The sequence below is a fragment of the Haemaphysalis longicornis genome, unplaced genomic scaffold, assembly GCF_048455015.1.
Source record: "Haemaphysalis longicornis isolate Haplotype H1 unplaced genomic scaffold, Haemaphysalis longicornis Haplotype H1 scaffold_8, whole genome shotgun sequence".
Lineage (NCBI taxonomy): Eukaryota > Metazoa > Arthropoda > Arachnida > Ixodida > Ixodidae > Haemaphysalis > Haemaphysalis longicornis.
In genome coordinates, this window is record NW_027526445.1 from 47,717,553 (window position 1) to 47,731,748 (window position 14,196).

Genomic DNA, 14,196 nt, shown 5'->3' on the forward strand with positions numbered 1-14,196 from the left:
TTAAAGGAGCCATGAAGACAAAACACAAGTTTGTGTTATTCGAAAAATTTCGTGTTTATAGTGCCCCCAGCGCTTGACCGAATGCAAGTGATGCTTCCTTCACTGAGAAATTAATTAATTAAAGTTAAAATTTTGGCTTTCCCGTTAAATCTTGCGTTTTCATTGTCTGCAATGACTTCACAGGGCCCATGTTTACCGTTAGTAAACCTAGATGGCGCCACCACACAGCGGCAAGTCGTTTTCTGCCTTTGGTTTGTTTGTGATCGTATTTGTACGTGGCTTGTTTCGTTCATAGAGACAATCGTTTCGTGAAACATGGTGCTCACTTGACAAATACCGTCACGTAAGACATCGTCGCTTGCGTCAATCGGCCAATGTCGTCTGAAATAACCCCAAAGGCCCACAGTCCTGTGCAGCTAAGCCAAGCATTGTGCGCGCACTACCAACAGCAGCATACGCATCGGTACTTCTATGTTTAAGTGTGATTTCGTAACTTCCACTGTGTGTCCCACCATTATTAGGGCTTTCAAAAGAATGTACTCTAAATTTAAACGCAAATAGCTCGTTAGGCAAGCTTATAAGCTCTGCCTTATTTGTGTTTGGCTTTGCCGCCCTCCGCAATCGCAGAGCTCTCTGGTATGACATCATAGGTTCTGTTGCGGGAAATGAGCTGGTGGGTCGCATGGCCATCCCCCTTTTTCCTAATTATGTAGCTCATTTGAGCGAAGTTCACGTTAAAAGTGGTGTCAGTATGATTCTAACGAGGCAATCTTTTGAGTGAACCAAACTTGTGTTTTGTCTTCATGGCTCCTTCAAGCAGAGAGAAAAGACGATAACATTTCAGTAGACTTGCCTTCTCGCGAGGGTTTGCGACAAAAGATATGTTCGAAAGGACATCTGGGAGGATTCCCGGCTTGTACGATGCCGTGTAGTTGTCGAACTCCAGCTTTCCTTCCGGCGGCCATGATGTCTGGTTCGGCAGTTGTGTGCAAGATAGCACAAGTTCGCATGGCAGGGGAGATTTGTTTTCTTCGTCCGCGGTAGGTCCAGGGGCTTCGCATGTGTCGATCTGCAGGTTCTCGTGCCAAGAATTATGTACTTGGTATTAAAAACATTTTAACACAGCTTGTTTTTTTTTTGTTTCCAATAACGGTCAAGCTCCCAATCCATACCTAGTTAGTTTCTAAACTGTCATGGGATTACATTGGCAAAATTGCCAATATAGCCCTCTAATTGTCTACAATTTGAGAAAACGAAAGTTTTCTGCACAAGGGTTGCTCTGGAGCAAACTTATTTAGTTGGTGAGGTTTCATCAGTCGTAAAAAAACGTGGACGTAACGAAAAGTGTGCGGTAGGGACTGCCGTCGCCACAGCACATTTTTCACTGTTGAAAGCTGATGAGCTATTGTAGCGTCACCTCGGTGTTGGGGCTATCAGAAACCCTACTCCTTGAGGCTGGCATATAAACAGATTGTTCTACTGTGTTTTTGAAAGTGCAGTAATGTGTACTTTTGGAAAATCTTGCAATTTCCATGAATCACCCGTTTATGTCACCTCAACGGCGTAGGTTTTTCCCCAAGGGTTCTTTAATTTCTTTGGCGAATTTGCAGAGCCAAATGTTGTCCGCAATATTTGTTAGTTTATGCCTCCATCAAACCTTTGGTACTTCCCGCCTTCTTTTGCCGACCGTCGGTGGTCATTTCCTTGCACGTTTGACCTCTCGGTCTTCATACGTATTACATTGCCTGCAAAGCTCCCCTTTTATGGACTACTTTGAACGGGGGAGCTAACACCCGTGTTGGTTCTCTTATCAGTGACGCTATTTTATATCTATAAACGTAAGGACATTATTTTTTTCTATTGTCCTTCAGTCTATGCAAGTTTTGTGTAAGGGGATCAGGGAGACCCCAAGTTTGTGCACGCTATATCGGGGAAACCACATTACTGGCATACCAGTATTTTTGTAGGGACAGAAGTAGCTTAGTTACGATAGTGTCAGAATACTTACCGAATGTAGCTGTAGCTATACAGGTTCCAATTAAATTTCTTCATACGTAATAAGTAGTTCAAGATAGTCATAGTCAATTATTACCAGTGTGCTAACACGGACGAAATCGGTCTACACACACGCAAACAAATGTGCGGGTGTAAGTAATATTTCTGTTAAGCGGAAAAATAAAAGCTTGAATTGTTTTCTCGACACCTTTCTTTAAAGGGGTTGTAACACCAAATTTTACGTCTGTAAACAGCCTGCTGTAGGCTTCGTCTGTATGCAAGGACACTCAACCCGAAGTGCTGGGTGCAGCAAACGTTAAATATATATTTTAATTCGCTTCTAAAAACTTCTTAAATGCTCGTTCTGGAGATCGGGACCTATAGCTAGCGCCACTAGCCACCACATCAATATATTACCAGCATGAGAAAGTTTCAGTGACGTCATACCACGTTAGCGATTCGAGCGACGTCAACGTGAACCACAGTTACGACAGTTACCTCTTTGGTCGGATAAGCCAGCGAATGCAAGCGATGCAAGCCCCATCATCATCGTCATCATCATTGCACTTTAAGGCAATTCAGTGGCTCAGGTTCTCCAAAATTCTCTTATGGGTAATCGATGCACCCAACGATGACAATTCGGAGAATGAAAGCAACAAGCACACAGTTTTGCTCAATAATGTTATCTGCATTGGGACACTGCAGAATGCGAATGGACCAGATTGCTTTGGGTAGAGCCACAGCGCAAACAATCTTTTGAGTCAAATCGTGCGCTTGATATCACCATTCGTGGAAACATCACTATTGTCTGCATAGCTTTGTCATTTGAATGCTTCGTTGTGAAGCTGAACCTCAAAAGTGCATTAGAATGTGTGCGGAAAACGACATATTCATGTGAAACACTTTACCCACAGGAGTGATACGGCACGCACTCCGGGTTTCACACATAATCCTACACGTATGGGAACAGTCACAATGGCCTATAAAAACAAGGTCGGAAGGTTCATCGTGGACACATCTGTATAGTGGACGATGGCCTTCATGGTGTAATAAGTATTTTAGGGGCGACAGAAGGCTTGTTTAAGCACCGACAGATTGATCAAAGCGTCATTATTTGCATAAGGTTGCAAGAGCAATTTGGCTTATCCTCGCGGCTTCGCACTCACCTCAGGGGGTAGCCTGGTATATTCGAGGCATCGTTCAAGTGACACGAACGTTTGGAAGAAATAGAGGGCGCCGGTAGTACACCCCATAATCAGAAGTGGGATCTGTGGGTGAAGATGGAAAAGGAAGTGGAGATATTCTTCCAAAGCTTGGCATTTCACAGTGAGAAGCATTAGTTACATCTACTACTTATCGCAAGATTGATTTTAGGATTGGTGTTTCCCCCATCAGCGCAGACAATACACAATAATTTTTGTTTTGTTTTGAAGAAAATGTTCGTGAACGAAAATTGTGTTATAGAGAAAATACTCGTTAAATAACGCACAGAACTTGCTCTGAAATCGCTGCTTACGGCCTTGGTTGTGACGCAGAAGTGCCGCACCATCTTTCACTCCCAGTTGAAAATCAAAGAAGACAGAGAGAAAAACCGCTATTCATCGTAGCGCTAATGGATGCATAGCGACACGCATAGACTTATGCAATCGAAAGAGAATTGCGCATGTGAGTGTTGTAATCTTGTTGGATAAGAATATTGGAGCAGATGAATTTACAAATCTGTATTCAAAAACACATTTCGTGTGTCACTGAAAAATGTTCTTTGATTTGAAGTACCTGGCTATATTTTTCTTCACATTGCTCCTATCTGAATCTTCAGATAATCGAGCAAACCTGTTATCTACAGCACCGGATATTTCAAATAGAGATGTCAGAAATTATTTCAGGAGTATAAAACGTGGTTCAAGAGTTGTGCATCTTATAGCTGATGGCCTAAGAAGGCTAGAGAGATGGGGCTAGAGGAGGGCTAACACGTAAATAAAAACCATGGAAGTGCCTACATCTGCTTACTGGCTCTGAAGGTAAAATCCAGGTCATACTAATCAACGACTTCTGTAGCCCTGTTGCGCGAATTTCTTCGACAAACTTCTTTACTGCCACACTGCGTTTGCGTCTCTTTCTTTGCTTTTGTTTGTTTGTCTTCAGCAAGCAGCAGTTACTTTAGCAAGCGGCAGTTACTTTAGCAAGCGGACTGGCATGCGCTACAGCTTTTGTCGAAGGGTTCTGCACAGCTGGTGCGCCCCTGTTGTATTCAAGTGCCAACGCGTTCAGGTGTCACAGGGCACAGACTATTGTGTAGCTTTCATGTTTCAATTCGTAGCTTTGTGACGGATACATTAGCTCCTCAAAACCAGGGATCCCTGGCGAATCCCCACGAAGGCGTGTGTCGCGAAGAAAGTAACAACGAAAATAACTTTTGCTCCACCGCTGGCATCGTGCGGGGAGAGCGTAGTGTTAGCGCTTTGGTCTACTGCTATGAAGACTCGGTTGCAGATCGCCTATGAACTCAAATATCTTTTTTTATTGTCTGTTTAGAAAGGCGGAAATTTCTTACGCGGGACAAGAACGGCAGTTTTTCGACTGTGAGACACAAAAGGCTGTCTCCATATTCCAGGCAGTAATGATTCAGGTAGTCAGGAAGGGTCATGGATTCACCTAAATCCACAGGAATACCGTTGTTGTGCTGAAGGATAGCCGGTAATGCTGAAACGTGCTGTGGAAAGAGCCCTGACCGGCATGTAAACAAACGCAATCTGCGTCTAACGCATGTGTGCCAGTGTACATCGAACGTCTGACGCATACTCAAATGGTTTCAGTTATGAGTTGAGGCTGAATGTTGGGCTAGTTGGTGTTGATTAGAACCATATTACCAGCGAAAAAAGGGACAAGAACCAAGAAAGAAGCACACAGGGCAGTCGCTAGTCCTGTCTAGCGACTGTCTAGCGATAGACTAGCGATTTCCCTGTCTGCTTGTTTCTTGGTCCGTGTACTTTTTTTCGCTGGCAATATGGTTGTAAGTTATATATGAGGTATCGGGAAGCCATTCAATCTACGTAAAGTTGTTAGAAGCCACACGCAGATCACACTCATTTCTTGGGGATCCACAAAATGGTGGATAACTTGTCTTAGTTACTTCATGCTCTCATCTTTTGTATTTTAAAAACCGCGTTTGCTATCGCGGCACAGGCAAACGTCACAAAGACCACGCCCTCCCCCGCTGCACCTACAGTGGAAGTATATTTACGCTGCTTTTCCTTGTTATAACTTTACCCCAATCAAGCAAATGTCCGAGTGCGCTTGAAATTCACACCAAAATATATCCCAAGAACACTTTATTACTTTAATAACCTCTCGGGCCTGTCAGCCAATCTAAAGACACATTTACGTAACGAGTTTTGGGTAGTATATATTACTTGTGCAAATGTTTGCAGGCTTTGCTAGGAATTGTTGCGTTTCCTCTTTATGATAGTAAAGTATTCAATACATAGCGACTTTTAACCAACTGTGACAGCGTTTAAATTAGTGTGACAGTATATTTCATTCGCACGCTGTTGTTGAATTTGGTTTTATGTCCACAGATTCTATTAAGAAAATTCGGAAAACAAACGACGAAGCAATTCTATACTAGTTCAAAACACACTGCAGTTTTTTTACATGCTTTTTTAGCCAAGAACTTCAGTGCCTCATTGTGGGACCAACAGGTCTTGTTGTTATTGTTGTAGTTACCCGGTACAGAAAATGGCCGCTGCCTCAAGCGGTGAATAAAATACAAACATTTCAGTTTATTGCATAGCATTGAATCCCAGTCTCCTGAGCCCATCCACTCGCACAAATCGTTGCAGGAATGAAAGAAGATATAACTTAAAAATGTGTGGGTTCGAGCTAGTTGGTAATCTATTATTCGATTTTCAAGCGCGAATATTCAGACAAGGGACGAACGGGACAGAGGCAAGCGCTAACTTTCAAATTGAAATTTTTACCTGCGTAAAACAATAAAAAGTGACTATCCGACTGGACGCTGTTTGTTAGCTATGAACTCACCGCCATGGAGGAGATCAGGGCGAGTCCCACAGTGCCTCCGTCCGCGAGGACGTCTTGCCTGGGTCCTGACCCGAACAATGCAACAGTAACAGTGGCCAGGACTCCAAGGAACCCACAGATGCCCCCCAAAAAGCGAAAGGTGCGGCTGCAGTCCAGGAATGTCAGAAGCGCCCGCATGCTGCTGTCTACGAGTCGGTAACAGTGTGCGCAGAAGCGGCCCTCGACGCCGTACGACCAGACCATCGACAATGAGTCACGGGTCTCCGCCACGTGCTGGAGAAGGCGCGAAAACTCGACACTCTCAATGCGCCGTGCTGCGTTTGACGCTTTAGACACAAACACCTGCAACGAGTACAAGGAAAGCGAGTCACACAGCATAAAATTTAGTACTGCATACAAAAGAAATGCTGCAAACGAGAATCAATAAAAAGTAAAACCATAAAGCCGTGATGGTGAAATTTGGACTTATGACATTATTCAATTTTTACTGAAAGAGCATTTCTGCTTATTCTGCATGAGAAAGTAGCGTTCAGTACTTCTAGAAATTCGTGGTAACTGTAACACTGAAGGATCAACAAGCTCCAGTTTTGAACACCACTTTGTTGCCTTGTCGCTGTCACCTACGCTCTTTGACCATGTATGAATTAAAGATTATGATGACAGGCATGTAATTGAGAGATGAAACAAATAATTACACACACCTGTGGTTTAAACATAACATTTAAATTGGGTATACATCTAAAACCGACTTCGTAACAATTGAAACCAACGAAATTGGGGATAGACCATCCGCGTTGGCTCAGTGGCTAAGGCGTTTTGCTGCTTAGCTAAAGGACACCGGTTTGATGCGGGAGGCAGTGGCTGCTTTTCACATTCAGGCGAAAAGCGAAAACGCCCGCCTGTTCAATATTCCTGCGCACGTGAAATATCCCCAGGAGGTCAAAAACTAATCCGGAGCCCTCCACTATGGCCCACCTGATGACCCTTGTGTAGCGTCGGCTTGTTAGGATCCACAGTCAAAGTGTACACCAGGCACTGATCGCGTTAGTAAACGTGGACACGCTGTCTGTACCCTTTAAACGGGAGCATCTCCTAGTGAGTGTGAAGTGAACGCCGCCTAATCATCTCTGCCTTTGCGACCTCGTCAGCCGCACAAATTGTGGATCTCCTGGCATATCACACCGGTGGCAAGAAACTTGCGTCGCTGTAGGCTGACTAAGGCTTACTTCACTTTGGTGGCTACGCCATCACAGGGAGCAGAATTATCTATTTGAAGCATTGAATGATTGATGCTTTCGCGCCAGGTAACAGCAGTGAGGCCTAGATTCACCAAGGAGCACACAGAAGGGTATGCACTAAAAATGTTCCACACGCAACCCATTAACAGGCGGTGGTGAGCACCGAACATAACTTTTACTGGTATCTGCGCCACGTACCAAGAGCACGAGAAAAACTGCGACAGTGATGCCGCTTAGCAATCCCGCTGTAGGTGCTTGGAGGCCGGTGACAGTAATCTTGGCGATGGCAGCTGTGAACGTTTGCATCACAAGCTTCGTGGCGAGGAACACACGGCTGTCGATGTACTCCAAATCGGTGGAGAAGCGGTTCAGCACTCGGCCTCTTGGTGTGGTGTCGAAGAAAGGAACTGGACTGGCGAGCAGGCATCGCAGCATGGCGTGATGCAGTCGCCCAGACAGATTCTGGAAACCCACAGCCAACAATACCGTGCCTAGGTACGCCGCTAGCACTGAAAAGGACAATACCAAAGTAACAGGCTTTACTACTAGAATTCAAGCTTTCAGTTTCAACCGTCAATATGAATGTTACAAGAACAATAAACTCTCCCGTAATAGAGGTGGTTGGAAGGATTTGAAACAGAGCGTACATAGAGTGGCACATGGCCAATTCACGGGTGACAACTAGCAAGTTTTATATTCTTCAAACGGGTGGTGTCCGTACTGTTAGTGGCCACCAGTTTTGATATCTATGACGTGGTGATTTTTTTTGCTGTCTATGTTTATTTGCGTGTGGGTTGTTGCAAATTGCAGGAGCATTTTCATGTTATTGTGGAAATAATCCAATGCAAACGTGAGCCTCGATTCGCACACCCTCCTCTGAAGTGCGGGAAACATTACGAAGGGCTCTCTGCCGCCCCAACACTAGGGTAATTTTATTTGTTTTTGCGTGAAATGTCGTCCACATAAATAAATATAGTATATTTAGCGCCATGCTTTCGAGATATAATAACAGAAGAAAAATGGAAATAATGCGGTATTACAACAACGGTTGTTTGTTCATTTTTTGAGGGACCTTAATCGACGTATTGCTCTATATCTGTCATTGTGCCCCGTGCCACGAAAACAACATTTGCATTCAGAGCCAATGATTACGGCTCCGTTACTGTGCCGGCGAGCTAGAAGCTGTATAATGCTGAGAGGCTGTAGCATGTTGTGAATCTTCACCGCAGTTACGGCCACTGACTTAACTAGGATGTACGTTAATGTTTTAAAGGGTGGTAAGCTTCTGGGTAGAGACAGTTGTTTGGATGAAAAACAACTGACAACTCTTCACCAAAAATTCGTTTTGCTGACAAAGACTCTTCAACTGAACGTAATATCTCGCAGCAGTCTTGATGAAAGCGCAATAAAAACCTGAAAACCCGAACCTATAAAAGGACCAGCTTGCCACAAGATTTGTGCTTAAAAATAAACAACGGGTAATCTCAATCTAGCCATTTACAGAGAGGCTGTGTTTATAAACTAGGACTCATTTTTTTGCGTCCTTTCAAGACGTATACAAAAACATTGAGCTGTGAAGGTCCCTCATTCCTTCTGTAGCTCACAAACGGTGACCAAAACCTGCGTGTTACGCGTTGGATTTTGATTGTAGTCCTGGACGAGTGTACAGCGTGTTGTTTGCATTACCGGAGTAACACAACACTCGAACCTCTGAAGTCATGCGCAAAGTCACTGACGTATGGAGCGCGATGACGCGCTATTGCATTCTATGAGTAGTGAAATCGATGTTACGCATCAACTAGCAGTCAAAGCTCAACTAAGCCATGCCATGGGGTACCCATACCAGTATTGATAAACCACGTCTAACCTACTAAAGATGTCTGGATAATATTCTAACAATGCCTGGGGCACGAGGGTAGCTTTCGTCATGGTTTTACAAGCCTTTTTGGTGTTGTGAAGATACTTGGCGTATATTAAGGCGACTCGCAGGAACCTTTCTTATGGGATAACAAATGGTACAATATGAAAAAGGCGCGAAAAAAAGACAACTCATAAAGAGTGTAGACAGGACGAGCGCGTCGGCCTGTGTACTGTCTTTCTGAGTCACCGTGTTTTCTTCGCGCCTTTTTCGTAATGTATCAATACCAACTCCCCCAACTTTCCATTGTGCATCACAGTTTGGCGTGCTATACTTGTCGGATACGCTCGTTTGCGTCAGAGGTTCATCTTAAGGTTCCTCGTAACTGCTATTGTTGCAAAATGATATGCAGCTTTCTTGGTTCGGATGTTGATACGACAACAATCAGCGGTAGTAGAGTAAAAGGGGCGAAAGTTCTCTTAAAATTAATTTTAAAAGCGAAGCTTCCGTGTCCTCACTGATGTCGTTGTGCACCAATACGTCCTGCAGGAAAGCCAACTTTCTCTGACGATGATGATCAATGATCGTGGGTGAAGTGAAAGATAAAAATGCTGCCCCTGGCCGGAATCGAACCTGAGTCCCTCGCGTTATGACACGGGCGTCTTTCCCATTGCTCCATTTCCACATGGTCGAAGCAAGCGGCAAGGAGCAGGTACCGATTCGCGCCGTACCCCCCAAACACAAACGTTAGGCCTACGCAGTGCACACATGAATGTTGTTGTGGACATTCTAGAAAAGTGGTGCGCACCTACAGAGTAGCACGTAGTCGCAGTGTGGGATTGGCCAACCAAAGAATCCATTACGAGAAAGCTTCGCGTTCAACCATCGGCGTCGTTAGACGGAGGTGTGCATGATTTTTATTTCAATCGTAATCCTAATAGAGCGGAACCTAAATTGGTGCAACAGCCTTAATTTTGAGCGGCATATTTATCAATAACTGTATCCTTTCTATACTTTTTGAAGTATTTTCAGTGTCTGTTAAGCTGACGTAGACGAATATTTCTGTGTGGAGTTAAATCGGGCAGAATAACGAATCAATGAGAAATAGGGCATACTATTTATAATTGTGTTTCACAGCCTTCCGTCGCAAATGCAAATAGGGAATTAAGTGCTTATTATAGAATGCGGTAGGCGTGAAAACAAACGTTTGCCGTTTCAAAGTTCCGTATCTTCGATGAGCGCCATGCCTCATGCAACACTCCAAACAATAGGAGATCACGACTTACAACCCCGACTCTTCCATTTGTATAATTAGTTTTAGAAACATGCAAGCCGTGAAATGTGAGCCTACCGTCCATGAGGCAGAAAGCTACCAGTCCGGTTACCCACAGCGACGTCGGCTCTTGTCCAGCGTTGCCTGCAGCCCACTGCTTTATCCAGTTCAAGTACATTCCAATTGCAATGCCTCTTATCACGTAGGCAAAGAAGCCAAGGACTGGCCATGGGCCGCTTAACTTCACCACGCACATAAATAGGTCCATCGTTCCCTGGAAGCGAAACATCGCAAACAGTGCAGACGTAAACAAGACTTTTAATTGTTAACAAACATGCGTCACAGTGAATTTGAGTGAAAGTCGACTTGAACGATGATAGAGTACACTTTTTATAATGGAGGTATGTACGGTCATCACCTGGATTCCCGGACTATGGAACCACTCCTACTTTATGGGTCATTAAAGTTTCGTACTGCTACTACTGTACCGCCCTACGCGACGTTTTTACGGAACTTGGTAAAGTCGCGGACTAAGCTAAGGAACCTTCCGTGGGCATTGCCTCAACTGTTGCCGGGAACGAACTGAATAAAATTACACGAATTTCTGAGCATTGCGTTGGCCACAGGTGCAACGGTTAGGCAAATGGTGACAAAGCCTACAAGAATAATGCAGAACAAAAATAAATGTCTCTTTCGTAAGTTACTTCCACGAAGTAAATGAAAATACGCGCTTAGTTTGTTTTCAGGGTCAGGTCTGAAAATACTGCCGAACAACACAGTTCATTCGAGTTCATAGAAGCCTACACATTGTATATAACACCGTTTTAGTAGGGGTCTAACGTGCCCCCGATTGAAACGCGCAGTAGATTTGAGAACCCGGTAACCACAAGCATTTCTTGGCGCGCAGATTCTACCGCGAACACGAAATAAGGCCCTTAACAGACGGCTCAGAATTGCACAAAACCTTTATGGGACATAAAGCGGCACCCGTTGTACGCACGTAAAGCCCTTCCGTGAAGCTTTGCACTTAAAAATGTGACGCCTTTGTTTTCGCCCATCCTGAACACACGACTCCGGGAAGCGTTATGCACGGGATGCTGCCCGCTTTCCGCCGTTTCCCCCAAGATGATTTCTTTGCGTTTAAACAAGGCCTCCATCATTGAATGCATTGAGTCCCTGTGTTTCTGTTTCGAGTTAGAGGTTTCGGCTTTGAGGTTTTGAGTTTTGAGTCCGTGTAACGCGCAGTTAATTTTGACGCCTATTTTAAGGGTGTGCATTAGAATCTAGAAAATGCGATTTTCTTCAAGACATTTCACCTAAGTGAACCATTCCGTATATGAAGAATTATGGGCATGCGAAATTCATACGGGGTGCTAAGCCCCCAGACTTAACCAATGTAGATAATATTTTCGGAAGCAAAATAATCAAATGATTTGTCAGAATAGAAATGTTTGACACAGTTTTCGTGTTTATGCTACAGTAAACCGCGAAATGCAGCAAAATATGTTTTCCGCATGTTTTCCGTGTCCTCTATACGGAATTCATACATAATATGATTTGGCGCTTTTGGCGGTAGCGGAGAGCTGAAACTGTTGTGAAAATTTTTAACGTAATACAGTACACAATTATCACGTGGTGCGGAAAAATATTCTGTTTATGCCGGCGGCGTGTCAGCAAAGGTAAAAATTCTGTTTTCTCATAATTTCATACGTATGGAACTTTTCAAGAGGGCACTGATAATGAACTGTGCGAAAGCGAAACGGAGATCGAATCTGTAACCGCATTTTCAACCGTATGCTTTAAATAAAGGTAGGCTGAAGCTAGAACATCAGGTTAGCATTGAGGAACAACAGTGTGTTGTAATGCGGTGCAATAACTTTAGGAAAGCGCAACATGGCACACATCAAAAAATGACTGAGCCGTGAGGAGGGTTACTGCGCATGTAGATCAAGATCAGGTGTGGGCGTCAAGATCAGGCGAATGGAAGCCTCCGCTTCAGACTTGTCTGCGCCACAGTTAACATGCTGTCGGGTGCAACGTGGCACCGACACAGTCAACGTACCGTATTAGACAGGCTAACTTCATCTGCAGTGATGCGACCTGTTCTTGAGTCAATTTCGTCGCCCGTCGTTGATAGGCTGAAAACAAAGCGACGTGTTGCTTATTCACATTCAGAGTCATGACGTTTCGTAACCGGCCGAAGAGTTCAGCTTTTCAGCCTGGCCATGCCAAAAACGCCCGTTCCGGTACTACCGAGGTGCCCGTGGTGATTGCGGCCCATGGTTGCTTGCGCATATCGCAAATTTAGGTTCCGAATATCCCACAGCTGGCGCTTAAAGCTTTTATGTAGCCCCAAGTACAGCGACAATATACCCAAAGGAGATGAACAATGACGACAGGAATGATAGAAATTACACTCGCACTAAATAGCTGTTAAGTTCGCTCAAGGAATTTTGTTCGTGAGACCAAGGTACTCCTTGGAATTTTGAAATGTCTGCGGTTTTTAACTCCAAAAACTTCAGTGAGCACCTCTCTGGGAACTATCCCATAATTTCATTGGGGAATTCAGAAACCTTATCATATGGAGGTTTAAAAGGGTAACCACATGGAGTGATTTTTGTGAGCGACGCAGCAAGCGGAACTCAGTTGTCTTCAGTGGAGTAGAGGTGCGGGCGACAGCGACCATCTGTGGCTCAAACCACGTAGTACGCTGCCACCAGGACCCTCTTTCGCTGTCGCTTGTCCCTGGCCAGCCAGAAGCAACCGACAAGCGAGCGACAGGACGTATTGGCCCGGCCACAGTGTATTATTACGCAGTTTGGGCGCCAGGTGGTCGTTATCACCCCTACCTCTAGTCCACTGAAAGCTATTGAGTTCCCTTTGCTGGGTCGCTCAGAAAAATCGCTCCATGCGGTACCACATGGAGCGATTTGTAATGGGTTTAATGGGGGTGGATTTAATTGGTTAGCATTACCCCAATAAACTCACCGAGTTCAAATTGCCGTGTTTAGCAAGAGAGAGAAGTTAACACCCTGCTAGATAAAACTACAAGAAGGAAGTAACTTTTCCGCCAACTGTTCGACTGGCAGCGTTTCCGGTTTTCCAGTTCAATCTGCAACACTTCCTTCGGTTTGGACCCAAGTGAAATAGGAAGGCAGGGGCACACCACGTATCCACTAACTTCAACAAAGATTGTGGGATATTGCTTACAGTTGACTAAATCAGCTAAATGCGTGAGGGAAAAAAGTTTGTTCCAGCATGTGTATTTTTACGCAATGATTTACTCAATAATTTTGGGATACAGATTCAGTGTTCACATTCATATAAAAACAGCCTCTTAAGCACCAACGTGGGCCACGCGAAGTTGGACGCCTAAAGGGGCCATGGAGATAAAATACTTGTTCTGTTTATTTAAAAGACTACTTTCCCCCGATAACCATTGTCCAAATTTTATCAACGTCTTCAAACTTGCACTCGACACATTAAAGAAAACACATAAGGCAATGACAACTTCCCAGCCACTTCTCGCGGAATTATCTATGACGTCACATAATTTTGTATGTGAGATTGTCTGACGCCGCCAAGAAACATGACTGGCTATTCGTAGTGGGGTCTCAATTTGCGTTTGATACTATCTATTGAGTTATAACGTGAAATTAACGCACTGATAGCTACGTCTTCAGTGCTAGCCCATATTACGTAGTTCCCGCCCATGCTACGTAATCATAAGTCGAAATTTAAGAATTGTGAACATTTATTGAGTTTTCTTGGTTAAAAAACGCGTTTGGTGG

At 44.3% G+C, this 14,196-nt stretch overlaps 1 protein-coding gene across 1 annotated transcript in view; it reads right to left on the reverse strand.

The window, feature by feature from the left end:
* Positions 1-14,196, reverse strand: part of LOC144148281 (ATP-binding cassette sub-family C member 2-like) — a 99,915-nt gene that overhangs the window by 10,156 nt on the left and 75,563 nt on the right. The window contains exons 13-18 of the mRNA XM_077679838.1: positions 12,468-12,543; positions 10,484-10,679; positions 7,473-7,783; positions 6,037-6,378; positions 3,162-3,263; positions 854-1,069 (exon numbers count right to left, since the gene is read on the reverse strand). Of these exons, the coding sequence (XP_077535964.1) occupies positions 854-1,069; positions 3,162-3,263; positions 6,037-6,378; positions 7,473-7,783; positions 10,484-10,679; positions 12,468-12,543 (1,243 nt within the window). The remainder of the gene's footprint in view (positions 1-853; positions 1,070-3,161; positions 3,264-6,036; positions 6,379-7,472; positions 7,784-10,483; positions 10,680-12,467; positions 12,544-14,196) is intronic.